General features: G+C 37.0%; 1 protein-coding gene across 7 annotated transcripts in view; it reads right to left on the bottom strand.

Annotated features, from left to right (window-relative positions):
- The window catches only part of CNOT2 (CCR4-NOT transcription complex subunit 2), a 111,461-nt gene that overhangs the window by 41,979 nt on the left and 46,370 nt on the right, over window positions 1-23,112 (bottom strand). For 2 of the 7 annotated variants that reach the window (XM_063694669.1, XM_055357039.1), the window contains exons 2-3: window positions 18,621-18,678; window positions 1,924-2,046 (exon numbers count right to left, since the gene is read on the bottom strand). In XM_063694669.1, the coding sequence (XP_063550739.1) occupies window positions 1,924-2,046; window positions 18,621-18,641 (144 nt within the window). In that variant the 5' untranslated portion in view covers window positions 18,642-18,678. Of the gene's footprint in view, window positions 1-1,923; window positions 2,047-11,046; window positions 11,115-18,620; window positions 18,845-23,112 lie in introns of those variants that run through there. The other 5 variants (XM_019038535.4, XM_055357037.2, XM_055357040.1 and 2 more) reach the window with 4 other exon arrangements.

The following is a 23,112-nucleotide window of genomic DNA, read 5'->3' as shown; positions in this document are numbered from 1 at the left end:
TAAAGCATAAAATTAGAATTTTAGCAATTATTTCTGATAGCATTATAGGTAATTTTTCTTCAAGTGTATTTTTAAAAATTTGTATAATTTACCTGTGCTATTTTGTAATTTTAAAAAAGTAACAGCAACAGCAGCCAATGTATAAGGTAGCTAATATATTATTACTCCTATTTTTACAGAAAAGGAAACTGAGACTTGGAGAAGTTCTTGCTAACAGGCAAAGTCAGGATCCAAACACACATATTTGTATTGCTTTAGAGTCCAAGTTCTTAATTCCTATGCCATACTATGTTCTTAATTAATGTTTTTTTAAAAAAGGTTTTGTGAATCAAACCATTCTGTTACTTCTGTGCCAACCAACTGGATCAGAATGGTGGCCAACATTTGTGAGTATGTGTGTAAGTATATATACTAATTCTGATTTTAAAATGTAGACATATAGTATTTCTGCTTTTGAGAAGACATATATCTCTTTGTCATTCATTCTCTTTATATACTTTTAGATTTCAGTCTGAAAGCTTATCTTCCTAATTAGAATAAATGCATTTCATCAGTAATAAATGTTTCATTAACATTTTCCAAGCAAACTTAACTTTCATTATAAAATCACAGCAATACACACAAATTGTAGGTTTTTGTTTCTGCAGCGATACTACCAAAAATATATCCCAAATTCTTTATTTACAAAGTCAACACTTAAATAGAAACCTGTGTAAATAATAATTCAATTATAAGTTACATAGCACATAGCTAAAAGCGCAATAAGATAACAGAAAATTAGATGACATTATTCCATAAGCTATTAAACTACACACTAATTATCAACAAAGCCACAACACACATTAGATGAAAAAAGCCCAATAATGCCATTGATAGTTTGTTTCCAAAATGACACAAGAATGTTCAAATCAAAATAAAAAAGGAAAATACAAAAACAGAATAACAAACATCCTAACATAAACCTAGTAGGTTAAGCTGATTTGCAAAATTCTGCAAAGTCAAAGGAAGTGATTTACTAATGATCAACTTCAAAGAAAAACAAGGGCATTTGTTCCATATCTTAGAACTTTATAAATGCTTCAAACATCAGTATAAATCTCATTAGGTTAATAGCTAGAGTAGATTGTTTTATACATAAGGAGATTTGGCATAGCAAGTTTATGAAGTGTGAAAGGTAAAAAAGCTGGGTAGGTGTACAAAGTATAAGAATGCAACTGGTGTGACTAGAGAGTATAGTGTATAATTTAAAGTAGCTTAACAGAATTTTAGTAATTACATTCATTTTTAAGTATTTTATAAATTTGCTAATTATGACTTGGTTGCATTCTAAATCCTTTTATCCCAAATGGGATTATTGAACTATTAGCCTTCCAAAGCATTTAATTCATATCTCTGTATCATCCATCACATTTTGAATACAGTTCTTCCAAATTTTTCCTATTGTAGTATCCCTATGGCTGAACAGAGGAGAGATACACCTGAGGTCCAGAATTACAGCCAGATGACACAATAAGCATAAAGTTTTATTACAGCTTGCCATTATATCTTCAAGTCTGCGTAAATCTGCTTTCTGTTCTATATCTGCATTTGTTTTAATATCAAACAAGTTATTTCCCATATTGAACAAACAAAAAAAATCAGTGATCTAGAAGTTATACCATGTTTACTCCATGTCTTTGAGTACTTCTATCACAGTATTACCATATCCCAATTTGAGAATCATGGGATATTTATTTTCTCCATTAGAATACAAATTCATTGTCTTTGTACCCCAAAAGGATACAAGCACCAAAGGGACTAGCACTGTGCCAAAAAGATTGTCACTCAACCACAGACAGTATTCTGCACTTGATATGCTGTTTTTCAGGAACCCAGACACAGACTTACATTGCTGAAAAAATACAACATAATTGATTAACTTACATCTTTTTCTGACCGATGTGGAAACATAGAAGACTGGCTGTAGTACATGTTTTCGTCATGGTAGTCACTGTCGACCCCCTCTACAAACTTCTTTCTTGAAGCACCAAACATGCTGTTTGTCACCTAAACAAAAATATTACTTTTATCAGGGGTAATACTTTGGAAAATGTTCAGTTATACCTTACTCCTATGTGGAAAACAGAACATGAAGGGAGCATTGCTAAGATACAGAAATTGATCAACTAATGGCTAGTGGCGCATGTGATAAAGTCATAAATCTGATTATAATAATAAAGTGTTAGATGTTTATTTCCAGACCCTAAAAGTAGGAGAATCACATAAAGCCTATCTTAACAATTCCACTTCCTTTTAAAAAACTAAGTATACCTTACTCTTCAAAAATGGCAACCCCAAATATCATTTTCCCATACATAGATTTTTTAAAAATTAAGTTTAGGTTTAATTATTCAAAATCTTCACATGCATCTTCCACATTTGTGTATCTGTCATCACCTTATTTTCTCAGTTATCTGTTTTCCCAAGCATTCATCTTTCCTTACAATCTAAGTTTATTGAAATATACCGTTTTTTGAATCAGTGCATATATAGTGGCATACTAGAATTTTATCTCAAGCAAGTACCCACTCATATAACTGAAGTACAATCTTTCATTGATCATACTGGTATAAAGTTATTATTTCAATGATATAACCTGCTTATTCATTTGTTTTTCCAGTCTTTGTAATATCCAACATTAGCAATTTTGAGCTCACACCAACATAAACTGTTGTCACTTGTTATCTGTGAAGAAATGGTTCTAGGACCTCTCCCCTCATGGATTAAAAAATAAAATCCACGGATGCTCAATTCTCTCACTTAAAATGGTTTATAATATTTGCATATAACCTACACACATCCTTTCATATACTTTAAACCATCTCTAGATTACTTATAATATCTAATACAATGTAAATGCTATATAGTCACTGTATTGTTCAGGGAATCATTACAAGAAAAAACAGTCTGTATATGTTCAGTACAGACACAACCATCCATTATTTTTCCCCAAACATTTTCAATCTGCGGCTGGTTGACCCACAGATGCAGAACCCGTGGGTATGAAGGGCCAACTGTAATTATTAAAATCTGTGCTAATTTTAGTTTTTAATTATTTTTAAAATGTGACCTCTATAAAATTATCAAAACTATTAACTGACTAAAGTTATTTAAGGTCAATGTGTCTTTCTCCTAACAGTACTTTGAAAATCAAGGTAAACCAATGTCAATGAGAAAAGAGATTTTAAAGACTTGAATACAAGGTGACTATGTCTTTTCACAAGTACATTTTTGGGGAAAACTCATCTCAAATTTGATATCTGTCTTGTACATTCATTATGACTAAGAATATTTTCTTCTATTATAAATAAGTGAACAATTTCGATGTCTCATTTCAAAAAATGCTGTAGTCACTATTACATATCAGTAGACGTGGTGAACTATGTTGCAGACTTTGAAGGCCAAACTTTACGTGTAACTCTGTTGAAAGCACCCATGCTGTTTAATATTTCTTATATATTTTAAGTTCCCTGTTAAATATGTAGGAAACTTAATTATTTGACTGTCTTTCCTCCTGAGGTCTGAAAACCTATTCAGTCAGGTATAAATAAAGTCTAAGGACAGCTAACCTATTACTTTGCTATATGCTTTTAGGCAAGTAATCACTTGAGGTGTGAAATATACAAAGATATTTTTTAAGGGTCTAACAATTTATTAGAACACAGGTACTTAATCTTTTTTTGGGAAACAGACTCCTGGTGAATCTCAGAATGCTATTCTGTAACTCTGTTATTTCAGACCAGGATCCCGCATGCCTATCCACCAGCTCCCTAAGTAGTCCCTACTAGGGGGAAAACAGATGTTTCTTAGTGAGTAATTTCAAAAAGGAAACAGTGGCAAAAAATCACTTTAGAGCTTGCAAATTAAGATTCACTACACATAAGATTTTAGAAGTTTGTTTTTTGAAAGTTAAAGATACATTTAATTATCTTTATAGAACTTTTACTATTGAGCTCTAATTCTAAGAAAGAATAAACATGGAAAATGCATAATTCAATAATTATTCAATAAAGTTTCAGGTGAATATCAAGGCATCTCTCATCAAATTTTATACACATAAATAAGCTCAAATTGATAAACTCTTCTTTTGACACTGTTTGTATAACACTTATCATCAAGACCATTATAGACTCCTAGAATTCTAAAATTGAAATTAATTGTATAGAATTAAAATTTTTATGCTTAATATCTTGCAAAAAGGTTTGGTTTGAAGGCAAAATTAAACATATGTTCCAGACGAAAGAAAATGAAGAAATGTTCCTTTTCCATCAATACCAGATTTTCTGAAGAGTCACTCTGTGTGTGTGTGTGTGTGTGTGTGTGTGTGTGTGTGTGTGTGTGTGTGAGAGAGAGAGAGAGAGAAAGAAAATATACCAAACTTAAGCTTAATTTCTGTTTTGTGTGCTCTGGCACAGAAATTACACATCAGTGACAATACTAATTATTCTTACATGACTTCAGCAAATAATTAAAAAACAAAACGAGAGTGAGACAGAGAGAGAGACGGATGGAGGGAGGGAGAGGTAAGAGTGTTTTACTCTCCCCCATGAATGCAAGCCCCCATCCAGAGATGGGTGCTGGTATGAGACAATTCTAATCCATGGCAAAATCACAAGAGAAAAAGACAACACAGGTTTTTCATAAAGCTAGATTTATTTAATTTTAAAGTGCCCGTCCTTTATTCTACATAGAATGATGGAACAGGGTAGGAAGTATTTAAACATAATCAGGGAACATAAAACTGAGATGAAAACAAGCAGAGAAGTAACTGACCAGGCAAATGCTTGAAGGAAAAGCAGTCAGTTCAGAGGGTCAGTAAACTCCTCACTGGTATGGCTCAAGCAGCATGAACTTAGGTGGTGAAGGGTAGGAACTCATGTCAGAGAGACTGGCTGGGGCTAGACCATATAGTACATCTCGAGAGCCTGAGAGACTTTGGATTTTATTCTTTGTTAGACGGGAAATCAAGAGAGGATTTAGGTGAAGCTTAAGAGTAACTTAATTTGGCTTTTTTTTTTTTTAAAGGTCCTAGCTACTCCATGAGGAATGGGCTAAAGAGGGTATAAAACGAAAGCAGGAAAATGCATTAGGAGGCCAGTGATAGATAATGATGGCCTAATAGGGTGGTGAGTAGTAGTTGAATAAAGGATATACTCTGAGGCAGAACTAGTAGGAATGGATGGATGGATGATATGAAAGGGTTAAACTGTACCCATCTTCTCCCTGAAAGAGAAATTAGGGTACATAAAAATCAATTTCTATAAATTTCAAAGAGGATATGTCAATTATATCGAAATACATTGAAATTACCGGTTACAACGTATGTTAAAAAGTTAATTTGGTAAATAAAAATTTTAATAAACGACAGTCATGTGCAGCATGACATTTCAGTCAATGATGGACCATATATACAACGGTGGTCCCGTAAGATTATAAACAAGCTGAAAAATTCCTATTGCCTAGTGATGTCTTGACAGACCAAAGCAAATACATGAGTGTGTGTATCAGTTTTCAACAAAACAAAAACATCTAAAAAGTAAAAAAACAAAAAAATTCAAATAGAAAAAAGCTAAGTATGAATATAAGGGAAGAAAATATTTTGGTACAGCTGTACGTGTTTAAGTCAAGTATTAAAGAGTCCAAAAGATTTTAAAAAATTAAAAAGGTTATAAAGTAAAAAAGTTACGGTAAGCTAAGGTTAATTCATTATTCAAGAATGAAAATTTTTAAATAAATTTAGTGTAGCCTAAGTGTACAGTGTTTCCAATGTCCACAGTAGTATACTGTAATGTCCTAAGCCTTTACATTCACACACCACTTACTGAATTACCCAGAACAACTTCCAGTTCTGCAAGCTCCGTTTATGATAAGTGCCCTATTAAAGGTGTAACCTTTTTAAAAAAATGTTTTGTATCTTATTTTCACTGTACCCTTTCTGTGTTTAGGTATGTTTAGATACACAAATACCAATGTGTTACAACTGCCTACAGAATTCGTATAGCAATATGCTGTACATGTTTATAGCCTAGGAGCAAGAGGTTATATCATTCAGGTTTGTTTAAGTATGGTCCACATTCACAAAATTGCCTGATGCATTTCTCAGAATGTACTCCCGTTGTTATGGCTGTAGTTTAAAATTAAATCAGACTTCATCTTGGATATACAGCATTAGAATCTTTGGTGTGTACAATTTGTCAGCTTTATTCAAGCAAACAAGTCAAGGGCTTATATATACTTTGTTAAGTGACCACCTTTTTACTTGACACTCACACCAGACTTTCTAAGACAAACCGAGATTTTTTTACCAGGAAAGAATATATGCATGTAGCAAAACCAATGTTTCTTAAACCTTTATTGAACACAGATCTAAAACGTTTAATCAAGACATTTAATCTTTCCTTTGATTTCATAAGAACTAAGCAGCATATTCTAAAAAGTACACAGAGGTCAGGAATGGTGGCTCATGCCTACAATGCCAGCACTTTGGGAGGCCAAGGCAGGCAGATCACTTGAGGTCAGGAGTTCAAGACCAGCCTGGCCAACAACGTGAAACCCTGCCTCTACTAAAAATACAAAAAATTAGCCAGGCATGGTGGCATGCACCTGTAATCCCAGCTACTCAGGAGGCTGAGGTGGGAGAACTGCTTGAACCCAGGAGGTGGAGGTTGCAGTGAGCCAAGATCATCATGCCACTGAACTCTAGCCTGGCCGACACCACGAGACTACGTCTTAAAATAAAATAAAATTAAATTAAAAATACAGAGATAAGTAAGCTAATCCTCTGTACCAAACAAAATCCCCAAAAAGAATTGGTCTCAGAAAGTAATAAAGAATTAAACTGGAAGACGTAATGGAGCCACTTAAGTTGGCTGGATTTTCCCAGTATATTCCTCCTTCATTATTTAGTTTAGACTAGCTATGAATTCCTAAGGCATGACATTCTCAACATTTAAATACAGTATTTCAAAGCCAAATGTGGTAAATCAGAATAATCACAGAAATTTACCAAAAAAAAAACAACAAACTTCAGATAAAATAACCAAGAACTTCAGAGAAGACGGGTAAAGTGGTCCCTGATACAGGCAGGATGAATGGCAATTAGGGAACCAACGAAGTAAGAGGCAGGCCTGAAGCTACACAGAGGATACACCTAAAAATCCCTGAGATCATCACCTCAACATGACTTTGCAGCACTAATTATCTTAGAACCCAACACAAATCTTATGTTTCAGCTTAATTTTGGCTATTCACAGTTGTTACTGTTCATGGTAATCTCTGAAAAATGTCACTTTAACTCTCAAAAATGCTGTCTGTAACCTTTGTGATCTTCAACAATTAAAATTCAAGCTGATCAAACCAACCCTATATATTTATTGAAATTATTTATATCATCAATATCTTTTCATCTCTACGGTCATTTCCTAGCTGATATCGTTTGGCTCTGTGTCTGAACGAAATATCACCTTGAACTGTAATAATCCCCACGTGTCGCAGAAGGAACCCCGTGTAAGGTGACTGAATCATGAAGGTGGGTATTTCCTGTGCTGTTCTCATGATTGTGAATAAGTCTCATGAGGGTGGAGCCAAGATGGCCGAATAGGAACAGCTCCAGTCTATAGCTCCCAGCATGAGCGTCGCAGAAGATGGGAGTGCCGGACAGTGGGTGTGGGACAGTGGGTGCGGTGCACCGTGCGTGAGCCGAAACAGGGCGGGGCATCGCCTCACCCGGGAAGCACAAGGGGTCAGGGAATTCCCTTTCCTAGTCAAAGAAAGGGGTGACGGATGGCACCTGGAAAATCGGGTCACTCCCACCCTAATACTGCACTTTTCCAACAGGTTTAACAAAAGGCACACCAGATTATATCCCGCACCTGGCTCGGAGGGTCCTACACCTACGGAGCCTGGCTCATTGCTAGCACAGCAGTCTGAGATCAAACTGCAAGGCAGCAGCCAGGCTGGGGGAGGGGCGCCCGCCATTGCCAAGGCTTGAGTAGGTAAACAAAGCAGCCAGGAAGCTCGAACTGGGTGGAGCCCACCACAGCTCAAGGAGGCCTGCCTGCCTCTGTAGGCTCCACCTCTGGGGGCAGGGCACAGACAAACAAAAGGCAGCAGTAACCTCTGCAGACTTAAATGTCCCTGTCTGACTGCTTTGAAGAGAGTAGTGGTTCTACCAGCACGCAGCTTGAGATCTGAGAACGGGCAGACTGGCTCCACAAGTGGGTCCCTGACCCCCGAGTAGCCTAACTGGGAGGCACCCCCCAGTAGGGGCGGACTGACACCCCACGCGGCTGGATACTCCTGAGACAAAACTTCCAGAGGAATGATCAGGCAGCAGCATTTGTGATTCACCAATATCTGCTCTTCTGCAGCCACCGCTGCTGATACCCAGGCAAACAGGGTCTGGAGTGGACCTCCAGCAAACTCCAACAGACCTGCAGCTGAGGGTCCTGGCTGTCAGAAGGAAAACTAACAAACAGAAAGGACATCCACACGAAAAACCCACCTGTATGTCACCATCATCAAAGACCAAAGGTAGATAAAACCACAAAGATGGGGAAAAAACAGAGCAGAAAAACTGGAAACTCTAAAAAACAGAGCGCCTCTCCTCCTCCAAAGGAATGTAGCTCCTCACCAGCAACGGAACAAAGTTGGACGGAGAATGACTTTGATGAGTTGAGACAAGAAGGCTTCAGAAGATCAAACTACTCCGAACTGAGGAGGAAGTTCGAACCAATGGCAAAGAAGTTAAAAACTTTGAAAAAAAATTAGACGAATGGATAACTAGAATAACCAATGCAGAGAAGTCCTTAAAGGACCTGATGGAGCTGAAAACCACGGCACGAGAACGTGACGAATGCACAAGCCTCAGTAGCCAATGAGATCAGCTGGAAGAAAGGGTATCAGCGATGGAAAACGAAATGAATGAAATGAAGCGAGAAGTTTAGAGAAAAAAGAATAAAAAGAAATGAACAAAGCCTCCAAGAAATATGGGACTATGTGAAAAGACCGAATCTACTTGGTGTACCTGAAAGTGACGGGGAGAATGGAACCAAGTTGGAAAACACTCTGCAGGATATTATCCAGGAGAACTTCCCCAATCTGGCAAGGCAGGCCAACATTCACATTCAGGAAATACAGAGAACGCCACAAAGATACTCCTCGAGAAGAGCAACTCCAAGACACATAATTGTCAGATTCACCAAAGTTGAAATGAAGGAAAAAATGTTAAGGGCAGCCAGAGAGAAAGGTCGGGTTACCCACAAAGGGAAGCCTATCAGACTAACAGCTGATCTCTCGGCAGAAACTCTACAAGCCAGAAGAGAGTGGGGGCCAATATTCAACATTCTTAAAGAAAAGAATTTTCAACCCAGAATTTCATATCCAGCCAAACTAAGCTTTGTAAGTGAAGGAGAAATAAAATACTTTACAGACAAGCAAATGCTGAGACATTTTGTCACCACCAGGCCTGCCCTAAAAGAGCTCATGAAGGAAGCACTAAACATGGAAAGGAACAACCAGTACCAGCCACTGCAAAAACATGCCAAATTGTAAAGACCATCAAGGCTAGGACGAAACTGCATCAACTAACGAGCAAAATAACCAGCTAACATCATAATGATGGGATCAAATTCACACATAACAATACTAACCTTAAATGTGAATGGGCTATATGCTCCAATTAAAAGGCACAGACCGGCAAATTGGATAAAGAGTCAAGACCCATCAGTGTGCTGTATTCAGGAAACCCATCTCATGTGCAGAGACACACATAGGCTCAAAATAAAGGGATGGAGGAAGATCTACCAAGCAAATGGAAAACAAAAAAAGGCAGGGGTTGCAATCCTAGTCTCGGATAAAACAGACTTTAAACCAACAAAGATCAAAAGAGACAAAGAAGGCCACTACACAATGGTAAAGGGATCAATTCAACAAGAAGAACTAACTATCCTAAATATATATACACCCAATACAGGAGCACCCAAATTCATAAAGCAAGTCCTTAGTGACCTACAAAGAGACTTAGACTCCCACACAATAATAATGGGAGACTTTAACACCCCACTGTCAACATTAGACAGATCAACGAGACAGAAAGTTAACAAGGATATCCAGGAATTGAACTCAGCTCTGCACCAAGTGGACCTAATAGACATCTACAGAACTCTCCACCCCAAATCAACAGAATATACATTCTTTTCAGCACCACACCACACCTATTCCAAAGTTGACCACATAGTTGGAAGTAAAGCACTCCTCAGCAAATGTAAAAGATCAGAAATTATAACAAACTGTCTCTCAGACCACAGTGCAATCAAACTAGAACTCGGGATTAAGAAACTCACTCAAAACCACTCAACTACATGGAAACTGAACAACCTGCTCCTGAATGACTACTGGGTACATAACAAAATGAAGGCAGAAATAAAGATGTTCTTTGAAACCAACGAGAACAAAGACACAACATACCAGAATCTCTGGGACACATTCAAAGCAGTGTGTAGAGGGAAATTTATAGCACTAAATGCCCACAAGAGAAAGCAGGAAAGATCTAAAATTGACACCCTAACATTACAATTAAAAGAACTAGAGAAGCAAGAGCAAACACATTCAAAAGCTAGCAGAAGGCAAGAAATAACTAAAATCAGAGCAGAAATGAAGGAAATAGAGACACAAAAAACCCTTCAAAAAAATTAATGAATCCAGGAGCTGGTTTTTTGAAAGGATCAACAAAACTGATAGACTGCTAGCAAGATTAATAAAGAAGAGAGAAGAATCAAATAGATGCAATAAAAAATGCCAAAGGGGATATCACCACTGATCCCACAGAAATACATACTACCATCAGAGAATACTATAAACACCTCTACGCAAATAAACTAGAAAATCTAGAGGAAATGGATAAATTCCTCAATACATACACCCTCCCAAGACTAGACCAGGAAGAAATTGAATCTCTGAATAGACCAATAACAGGCTCTGAAATGGAGGCAATAATTAATAGCTTACCAACCAAAAAAAGTCCAGGACCAGATGGATTCACAGCCGAATTCTACCAGAGGTACAAGGAGGAGCTGGTACCATTCCTTCTGAAACTATTCCAATCAATAGAAAAAGAGGGAATCCTCCCTAATTCATTTTATGAGGCCAGCATCATCCTGATACCAAAGCCTGGCAGAGACACAACAAAAAAAGAATTTTAGACCAATATCCTTGATAAACATTGATGCAAAAATCCTCAATAAAATACAGGCAAACCGAATCCAGCAGCACATCAAAAAGCTTATCCACCATGATCAAGTGGGCTTCATCCCTGGGATGCAAGGCTGGTTCAACATATGCAAATCAATAAACGTAGTCCAGCATATAAACAGAACCAAAGAAAAAAACCACATGATTATCTCAATAGATGCAGAAAAGGCCTTTGACAAAATTCAACAACTCTTCATGCTAAAAACTCTCAACAAATTAGGTATTGATGGGACGTATCTCAAAATAATAAGAGCTATCTATGACAAACCCACAGCCAGTATCACACTGAATGTACAAAAACTGGAAGCATTCCCTTTGAAAACTGGCACAAGAGAAGGATGCCCTCTCTCACCACTCCTATTCAACACAGTGTTGGAAGTTCTGGCCAGGGCAATCAGGCAGGAGAAGGAAATAAAGGGCATTCAATTAGGAAAAGAGGAAGTCAAATTGACCCTGTTTGCAGGTGACATGACTGTATATCTAGAAAACTCCAGTGTCTCAGCCCAAAATCTCCTTAAGCTGATAAGCAACTTCAGCAAAGTCTTGGGATACAAGATCAATGTGCAAAAATCACAAGCATTCTTATACACCAATAACAGACAAACAGAGAGCCAAATCATGAGTGAACTCCCATTCACAATTGCTTCAAAGAGAATAAAATACCTAGGAATCCAACTTACAAGGGATGTGAAGGACCTCTTCAAGGAGAACTACAAACCACTGCTCAATGAAATAAAAGAGGATACAAACAAATGGAAGAACATTCCATGCTCATGGGTAGGAAGAATCAATATCGTGAAAATGGCCATACTGCCCAAGGTAATTTATAGATTCAATGCCATCCCCATCAAGCTACCAACACTTTCTTCACAGAATTGGAAAAAACTACTTTAAAGTTCCTATGGCACCAAAAAAGAGCCCTCATTGCCAAGTCAATCCTAAGCCAAAAGAACAAAGCTGGAGGCATCATGCTACCTGACTTCAAACTATACTACAAGGCTACAGTAACCAAAACAGCATGGTACTGGTATCAAAACAGAGATACAGACCAATGGAACAGAACAGTGCCCTCAGAAATAATGCTGCATATCTACAACCATCTGATCTTTGACAAACCTGACAAAAACAAGAAATGGGGAAAGGATTCCCTATTTAATAAATGGTGCTGGGAAAACTGGCTAGCCATATGTAGAAAGCTGAAACTGGATCACTTCCTTACACCTTATACAAAAATTAATTCAAGATAGATTAAAGACTTAAATGTTAGACCTAAAACCATAAAAACTCTAGAAGAAAACCTAGGCAATACCATTCAGGACATAGGCATGGGCAAGGACTTCATGTCTAAAACACCAAAAGCAATGGCAACAAAAGACAAAATTGACAAATGGGATCTAATTAAACTAAAGAGCTTCTGCACAGCAAAAGAAACTACCATCAGAGTGAACAGGCAACCTACAAAATGGGAGAAAATTTTCACAACCCATTCATCTGACAAAGGGCTAATATCCAGAATCTACAATGAACTCAAACAAATTTACAAAAAAAAAAAACAAACAACCCCATCAAAAAGTGGGCGAAGGACATGAACAGACACTTCTCAAAAGAAGACATTTATGCAGCCAAAAAACACATGAGAAAATGCTCAGCATCACTGGCCATCAGAGAAATGCAAATCAAAACCACAATGAGATACCATCTCACACCAGTTAGAATGGCAATCATTAAAAAGTCAGGAAACAACAGGTGCTGGAGAGGATGTGGAGAAATAGGAACACTTTTACACTGTTGGTGGGACTGTAAACTAGCTCAACCCTTGTGGAAGTCAGTGTGGCGATTCCTTAGGGATCTAGAACTAGAAATACCATTTGACCCAGCCATCCCATTACTGGGTATATACCCAAAGGATTATAAATCATGCTACTATAAAGACACATGCACACGTATGTTTACTGCGGCACTATTCACAATAGCAAAGACTTGGAACCAACCCAAATGTCCAACAATGATAGACTGGATTAAGAAAATGTGGCACGTATACACCATGGAATACTATGCAGCCATAAAAAAGGATGAGTTCATGTCCTTTGCAGGGACGTGGATGAAGCTGGAAACCATTATTCTCAGCAAACTATCGCAAGGACAAAAAACCAAACACCGCATGTTCTCACTCATAGGTGGGAATTGAACAATGAGAACACATGGACACAGGAAGGGGAACATCACACACCAGGGACTGTTGTGGGGTGGGGGGAGGGGGGAGGGACAGCATTAGGAGCTATACCTAATGCTAAATGACAAGTTAATGGGTGCGGCACACCAACATGGCACATGTATACATATGTAACAAACCTGCACGTTGTGCACATGTACCTTAAAACTTAAAGTATAATAATAATAAAATTAAAAAAATAATAAGTCTCATGAGATCTGATGGTTTATACAGGGGGGTTCCCCTGCACACATTCACTCTTGCCTGCCGCCATGTAAGACGTGACTGCTCCTCATTTGCCTTCTGCCACAATTGTGAGACCTCCCCAGCCATGTGAGTCAATTAAACCTCTTTCCCTTATAAATTACCCAGTCACGGGTACGTCTTTGTTAGCAGCATGAGAACGGACTAATACACTAGAACAAGTCACTCCAATAGCCTCCAAACAGGTCTTTATTAATCTATTCTTCTTCCCCTCAATTCTACTCCCCCACATCAAAGTGATTTTTTAAAGTAAAAATTTTTTATCTTCATGGACTTTCTGATAAAAATTCCTCAACAGCACTCCCAAATCAATAAGGCTTATAAGATGTTTTGTAACCTCTAACTTCTCTCCTAAGTCCCCTGACACCACCAAACCCTTGCCATACCTTCAGTTACTCAGAACAGAAGTTAGTTTCCATGTCACGGTCTTTGCATATGCTGATACGGCTACTTAAAATGCCCTTTCTCCCATTCTTTGAAACTTTCACACTAAGTTAGGACTCTTGTTTTATACAGTCTCTGAAAACACTTTATCATAACTATAAAATAATAATAAATTATTGTGCCAGGAAATATCCTAAATGCTTTAAAATTTATTTATGTAATTATCAAGATAACGCTAGAAAGTAAGAACAATTAACTACCCCTATTTTGTAGCTAAGGACCAGAGAAGTTAGGTTAACTTCCTAAGGTTATATATCTGATAAATGAGGAGATGGGTTTTGAACCCAGACCAATTTGCTAGAGTCTCCCTTTTTAACCATGATAGTACACTGACTCTCAAATATACAACTAACAGTTTAATGTGTGTTTTGTTCTTGAATTTGTAAAGGGAAAAGCAGTAAGGAGCAAATAAAAAGCTGATTGGAGGAGGAAGGTCCTTGTAATGTGAACAATGGTAAGTAGGGTATACCACAATCGAATATTTATGTGTGTCAAAAAGATCACTTTAGCACAAGAACAAGAATGGACTGATTATGACTGATTATAGACATGTGAGACAAAAGCCAGTCTCTACAAGACTAATCACATGTATTTTACAGAAAGTTGCATTAATTTGAAAATGAAGTTATGCTTAAAAGAAATACTATTATACCAATTAAAAATTATTATCCAGCAGGTGCAGTGGTTCACACCTGTAATCCCACTCAACTCCCAGAGGTTGAGGTGGGTGGATCACCTGAGGTCAGGAATTCAAGAGTAGCCTGGCCAACATGGCGAAACCCCATCTCTACTAAAAATACAAAAATTAGCTGGGCGTGGTGGTACGCACCTGTAGTCCCAGCTACTTGGAGGCCGAGGCAGGAGAATCACTTGAACTTGGGAGGCAGAGGTTGCAGTGAGCCAAGATGACGCCACTGCAGTCCAGCCTGGGTGACAGAGTGAGACCACGTCTCAAAAACGAAAAAAAAAAAAAAATTATTATCCAAGGAGGGCTTCAGATAAGTAGAAATAACTACTAAAAGCTATATATACCCGGTTTCCATGTTCCCAAAGAACTAACATTTTTAGGTACTTAAGTATAGTGAACACAATTTAACCTTTCAAGGAATTAGGATAATTATAACCAAACTCTTAATTTCATTATAATAGCTCTAATGTAGACATTATAGCATTACATATGTAGGACACATCTAGAACTTGTGTTAAAAGAAAAACAATTCCCTAGTAGCAACTTTTTATTGTAGATTCTCTAATGTAGGGAGGAGTTTTACTGCTAACATGTTGGTACAGGTGTCACACGATAAAATCAGTTGTCTCACTGACTGCTTCATACTGAGTAACAAATTTTCACTCCCAGCTAAAGTTTGTAGTCTGCTTGCATTATACAAGATGAAGACTGCTAACTGCAAGATATACAGTACCTGAGAAGGGGGAAAAAGTGTTTCTCAGGCACTGTTTTCCTAATGGAGATCTGAGTAATTTAGAATTTGACTTCTTACTTTCTCTCTGAATTCCATATTCAATATCAACAAACACTGAATATATAAATATGCACAAGTTCTTGGCTATAAAATAGGCAGAAACTTAATAGAAAATCACAGCCAACTGCCATTAACACTTATCTGCCTTTTATCAAGGTGTAGCCAATTAACATCTGAAACCAATGATGAGGAGTCCTAATACCTGAAGATAATCTAGCGTTTTTATAATTGCCCTTTAGAGGGAAAACATGATAGGTAAAAATCTCACAGACTGCCCAAATTCTATGGAGGTAGAATATTCCTATATCATATATTATATTGTTACAACCTGGAAATATTTGTTAACAAAGATATTTTTGTTTTAGTAGTATTTTTTGTGATAGGATTTTAAACTGCTTATCCTGCTTCACAACTACTATAAATAATTCTAATTTTATTTAATTCTTGAAAAACAATAAAAAAAGGGGGGCTTAAATAAAGGACAGAAAGGCATCTACACTGCACAAAAAAATTCTAGCTTCTTAAAGAACGAAGATATTAATACCTGGAAATCTTTACAAAAAAAAAAAAACTCTTCATGTGAGAAACAAATTCAAGTCCTCCGAGTTCTAGAATACTATGGTTTCATATTTTTAATATGATATAGGTATAATGAAAAGTTCATGAATCTGCTTAGGATGGATCTAAGAAAAGTGAAGATTTAGATAAATTTTAAAGTCTAGAATTACAAATCATCAAATCGATAGCATGGAAACAAATAAGAGCAACTCATTGTTTTAGCCAACGCAGAATAACCACAAATAAGCAAAAAAGGCCTTAATGAATACCAAAGATAGTTAACATGTAGATACACACAACACACAAAAATCTATGACTGGTTGGAAATAGGCTTTAGTAGAAACCTAGGGACCTACACAAACATTTCCACAATTACTATTTTGGAGAGTAGATAAATATCCTGGCAGAGTCCTTTCCAAGGTTTACAGAAATATTTAGCATATTTCTGTGTATTTTTGGGGGGCTCATCCAATAAAACAAGATGGCCTATATCTGAAAGATGGGGAGGGTATGTGTGTGTGTGTTGGCAGGGGAGGGGAGGGTGAAAAAACACATCACTCTTTCCTAATCCAAAAACTAAAATCTGGTGTCTGAAGCTGCTTTATTCAGAAAATATTCTGAAAAGCCATGTATGTTATCCCTTAATATGCACCCCCAAAGTCTACAAATTCTCTAGGGAGTGTTACCAAAATGCTACAAATACCTCGGCAAGTTTGACTCTGATCTAGGGAGAATACGTTCTGTATGTTTCAACATGAATAAACAGATTTTGTGGTTTTCTAGAATCTTAAAATGTGCTGCACCAATATGCTTTATATAGATTCACATTTGAACAATTAATATATAAGCTTTAAAAGCTAAGTGCATCATCCTAAAACCAAAATTCTAATTATTCAAAAAGTGCTAATCCATAGGAAAAAAGTACACATATACTAAAGAACTAAATATAATTAGTACCTCTTATGAGCAGTAAGAAGTTGGAGTTGAGAACTCACACAATAGAGCCTAAAATTAAAGTAGTACTTTATCCTTAAATATTAGGATGTAAAACTATAAAATACAAATGGAAGGACATATAACAGTAGAAAATCTCTACATTTAGAATAAAAACAAATCCTCTATGCATACAGAAGGAAAATCTTCTAATGAGAATATTTTAAATCCTTAAAAGACGGTAGGCAAAGATGGGTCTGATAAAGAGGGAGGAAGGAAGAGAATATGAATACATATTGAGAAAAAAACGGGATGTACTTTGCTGAGGGAGATGTGTTTATATAGAGTGTCCAGTTATCTAAAAAACTCAAGAAAAAAAGGGAGACAAACTGCTGGGAAGTCTGTATTTTGATGACTTGTTTTGAGACCTGAAATACCAAATACACTAGAACCCCAATCTCTTTTAACCCTCACATACTTTCTCGGAAGAAACTTAGCAACCATGGGCCATCTTAAGAGTCTGTTTTTCTTGGGTTTAATGTGAATGTCTTGTATGTGCAAAAATCTATAAATCAATGAACATGAATTATATGGGATAGATGTAGGAGAACGAAAGAAACACGTTTTGAAAGCTTTCTGAGAAGAAGCTCAAAAGTAAGGTAGTGAAGACCCAGAGCTATATCCCTACAAAATTAAATCTGTAATGTTTAGATCATGATTTCCAGTGCAAGGCAGACAAGGAGAAAATGTCAGGAGTGTTGGCATCTCTCTCTCTCACACACACACACACGACACAGGATCTGATGAGTTTATTCATTCGTTCAACAAACATTTGCTGAATTACGTACCAGATATCTATACTTATTTTTGTTAACTTCAAACCTAGAGATTGGTAGAAATGTTCCAGTCCTCCTGTCAAGACTTCAAGGAAAAAGATGTTTGAAATTTCTATTTCTGTAAAGATTAAAAACATAGCTACCTGCCTAATACCTCAGGAAAAAATAGCACATCTAAAGCTAGTGGAAGAAAACTAAAACTTGCTTCCTCCTGAGACCAAGTTACATATGGCAAAATTATAGTCTATGGACTTAGGCCTTCCCCAACTTTTTTTTTTAGCTTCTTTTTTGAACATGGGTTTTCTGGACCTGCTATATACACTGTGGAGAATATAAAGTTTAAAAAAATGTAAGAACCTTCCTTTGCATTATAATATGAATAGTTTATTAAGGTTTTTTTCTTATTTCACATCTAACAAGAATTAAAATTATTTCTTCACTATTTTTAAAATAATTTATGAGTTTTATGAGAAAAATAATTGATAACAAACATTATATTTCTAAACTAACAAAATGACTCATTGATAAAATGGCCCAACATCCACCCTCAAAATACTGATGACAGTACCATTTTTCCCCCGGCTTTCCCCACCACATACTTACCTGTGCAACTTCTTTCAACATTTGCTACTCTGGGGATTGGAAAGCTCAGAGCTGGAGGCTGAAGTGAAGAAGGAAAGGTTGGAGGGTGAGCCATGGCACCAGCCCCACCCTAGGAGCTCCCCTGAGATATTACAGCAGGGTTGACGCCATAGCTCTGAAGTTCAACTCCAGCAAACAGTAAGAAAGTCCAACCAGAACATGATAAACGATGGGATTCTTCCGCTCTTTGAAAAATAAGGAAATCATGCTATAAAGATCTGAATGTCCAGTTTCAACATTATGAATCCCTGTTCACCTCTTCATTACTGGCCAAACCCAGATTCATCTTTCAGACTAATTCAAAGTACTAAGTTAAAAAAAAAAAAAAAAAAGCAGTGCTCATTACAAACTTGCACACTTTTCCAGAAAATGCAAAGACAGAGCTTACCTGGCCATCATGAAAACATGTAAGACAGTGTGTTCAAATACTTTGTGCCTATCCACTCCTTGTACACTCTCTTGCTCTCTTGAGTACTCAACATTAAATCTAAGGCTCTCATACACATTAACACCATCAACAAGCAGAATTAAAGTTGTACTATATGGATGTACTTAAAATTCGTAAAGGTGGACCAGTGAACTTTTAAAACCCACACATAACTCTGATATAAGTACAATCCTTGGGAAAAAGTGAATTTCTTAACTGCTCCATGCTGATAAAAACAAATAAGGACCCCTCCATCAAAAAAAACCTGGCACTTTAACCAAACAATAAAGAGAAAAATTTTAAGATTTTAAAACAAAACAATCTGAATATAGGATTTAAATAAGATATGAAATCCAGGCCAGACACAGTGGCTCATGCCTGTAATCCCAGCACTTTGGGAGGCTGAGGCGGGCAGATCACCTGAGGTCGGGAGTTCGAGACCAGCCTGACCAACATGGAGAAACCCTTCTCTATTAAAAATACAAAATTAGCCGGGCATGGTGGCACATGCCTGTAACCCCAGCTACTCAGGAGGCTGAGGCAGGAGAATCTCTTGAACCCAGGAGGTAGAGGGTGCAGTGAGTTTAGATCGTGCCACTGCACTCCAGCCTGGGTGATAAGAGCAAAACTCTATCTCAAAAAAAAAAAAAAAAAAAAGATATGAAATCAATTCACTTTTACAAAAATGTTGAATCCTTGAAAATATAAAAAGTGAGTTATTTTCAGAGAAAAATAGACTCTATTACAAATACTAAAACTAATAAAAATAGAAGCTTATTTAAGACATCTGTTCAATAGCATAAATAGATATTGAAGGTGACAAATTATTTTAAAACCTTTACATTTTAAAAATATACAGAGGTATCAGAATCCTAATTTATGTTACAGAAAGTAATTAAAAATGAAAAGTATTCCTTTAGCAAGGGAAGACATGATCTTTAAAATGTTTCTAAACATCTCACCATGTACACTAATTCAATAATCACTGAGTGAGCATCTACTACACACAGGGCTAGATGTTAGGTATTACATTTTATACTTATACACTTTATCCCCTTCAGGCTCAGAATAAAAGAACATCAGAAATCAAAGGGAATAGAGGTGAAACGCATTTACAATGGACTCCTGCACCATTACCAAGGCCTCCAAGGCCTTCATGACCTTACTCTTTGTTATCTCTAATCTCCCCTGTTAGCATTCTCCCCTTCTCTTCATGTGCTCCTGCCATACTGGCCTCCTTGCTATTCCTCAAACACATCGGACATACTCCTGTCTCCAAGCCCTTGCCTTTGTTATCCTCCAGGAATGCTCTTCCTCTAGACATCCAGATGGCTTCCTACTTCACCTACTTCAGGTGTGAAGTCATCTCAGTAAGGAATTCCTTGTCTATTTAAAATTACAACACTTTGTCCCCCACCCCTTACATTTAGTTTTACATTTCCTTAGTCTTCTCCAATCCGAGACTTATCCTAGTCTTTCTTCTTTCATAATATTGATGTTATATCATACACACTGCAGAATGTCCCACAGTTTGGGTTTGTCAGATGTTTTCTCATTAGATTGAAGTTATGCATTCTGAAAGCCACATCACCACAGAGCTGATGTAGTCTTCTCAAGTGCATCATATGTGATGCATATATTCCAATATATGAGTGCATGTCATGTTAATATGTCTTATTACAGGTGAAGTGGTGCATCTGGAAATTTTCTCCACTGTAAACTACTAGTTTTCTCTTTTTAAATAAGAAATGTTTTGGAGTACTGTGAGAACATGCAAATACCTGTCTGCCCTTACATTTCTGTCCACTCCTTATAGCATTCATCCGTGAATATTGCTTGCAGTATCTATTACCATGGTGTTGTTTTGTTTTGTTTTTTTGAGACGGAGTCTCACTCTGTCGCCCAGACTGGAGTGCAGTGGCACGATCTCGGCTCACTGCAAACTCCGCCTCCCTGGTTCACGCCATTCTCCTGCCTCAGCCTCCCAAGTAGCTGGGACTACAGGTGCCCGCCACCACGCCTGGCTAATTTTTTGTATTTTTAGTAGAGATGGGGTTTCACCATGTTAGCCAGGCTGGTCTCGATCTCCTGACCTGGTGATCTGCCCGCCTCAGCCTCCCAAAGTGCTGGGATTAGAGGCGTGAGCCACCACGCCTGGCCTACCATGGTGTTTTAATGGTAATTTTCTACTTTCCTTCTCTATTTAATGGAAATGCTTTAACAAAGCAAACCAAATCTTTTAAAGGTTTCACTGTTAACTATGAACACAGTGTCAAAGATTCTACATAAATGGACCCAAGTGATTCAGGTAGAAGGTGAAGACTAGTGGCTCAAACTAAAGGCTCTTCACTCTACCAAGCACATTTGTTTTAGCTTTATCACAGTGCCTTTAGAAAAGTGCCTTGGTAGAAAAGAATAGGTGTAAAATTTCATGTGCCGTTAGCATTTTTGGGCCTAATAAGGGTCTTTCCTTTTTCCTTGAAAACATCTTATATTTTCATTAGCACATTTATTATACTGTCTTTAATTTACTGATCCAGATAAAACAATACAGAGATAATATACTATTTTATGCTATACAACACAGATTTTTTTAAAGTAAGAAATGCTAATTAGTAAAATTTTTACCTGACAGCTGAGAAAATGAATGACCACTGTATCTATGGGCCTACTGGATTCTAGGGAATCTTGAGGGAATCAGGAAATTCAGAGGAAACAGTCCAATTTTTAAGTTAAATTGAATCAGGACTATGACAATTCTACATAAGAACTGGAATTCATTTACTGACCTGTACTGTTTTATTTTTCATTCTAAATGACCTTAAATGCTGAGAAATGGTCTGAAATTTGTGTATATTGCACACTGTATAGTATTTTATACAAGAGAAAGCATCCAAGCCTTGTCTGAATATTGACACAAAAGCTTATTCTCTTTATCAGGGATGGTTTTCATTCATCTTCTCAACCAAAATATAGTTTTTAAAAATAAAATAAGGGTGCAGTGGCTCACACCTGTAATCCCAGCATCTTGAGAGGCTGAGGTGGGAGGATCACTTGAGACCAGGAATTTAAGACAAGCCTGGGCAACACAGTGAGACCCTGTCTCTATAAAAAAAATTTTAATAAGAAAAAATAATTTTAAAAAATGAAACATTAAGACTTTCACTTCCAACCAAGAGAGAGTAGTGGTAGTATTAGTTGTAGCAGCAGCCCACCTAAAACAACTTGAAAATGGACAAAATATATTAAACAATGGATTTCAGACACAGGATATCAGGCCGTGCAGGACAATAATCCTTGAGACAAGAGAAAGAATCAATGAGGGCTCAACAACTACCCTTGCTTATAAGACTGAAAGAATTTTCAGTGTGCAGTGAGGGAGAGGGATTCCAGACTGGTGGAGCCCAGCAATCTTTGTGAATTGAGGAAGTGGAGAAGAGGGTAATTAAAGGCAGCCAGAATAGGCTGGGATACTAGAATGACTGGCACAGAGAAAGAGCTCTGAAAATATGCAGAGGGTCCCTCTGAGTCTTCAGCTAAGTACTGATTAGCACATGCATGGAAGGAAACTACCAGAAGTTAAAAAAAACAAAAAAAAAAGGCCACCTGAAAGAAACAGAGAAAACAATCCCCAGGGCCCAGACAGGGCTGGGAATCATTTATTTTCCTACGAGCCAGAGTAGAAAAACATAATTTACATAATTCAGAAAAGAATTGCTTAAGTAGCTGGAAGAAAATTAACCCTAAAGATTACTCTGGTTCTGTTAAACAAGACCTAAAAAAAAAAAAAAAAGAAAAAAAAAGAGAAAAGGATGTCTCAAAGATCAAATGGCTTCTATTATAAGTAACTTAACTGCAACCACAAGAAATCTAAAGAATATTAACAGAAATACAAACATTATATAGCACTCAACAAGATAAAAGTTTCCAAAGACTGGCATCCAAGCAAAAATCACCAGCCATGCAAAGAAGCCCTAAAAGAGAACAGATAATGAGGAGGGAAAAAAAACCAACACTCAATAGAAA

The sequence above is a fragment of the Gorilla gorilla genome, chromosome 10 (assembly GCF_029281585.2).
Source record: "Gorilla gorilla gorilla isolate KB3781 chromosome 10, NHGRI_mGorGor1-v2.1_pri, whole genome shotgun sequence".
NCBI lineage: Eukaryota > Metazoa > Chordata > Mammalia > Primates > Hominidae > Gorilla > Gorilla gorilla.
The sequence above is the reverse complement of the archived record's forward strand: the minus strand, read 5'-3'. Positions and strand labels throughout refer to the sequence as shown.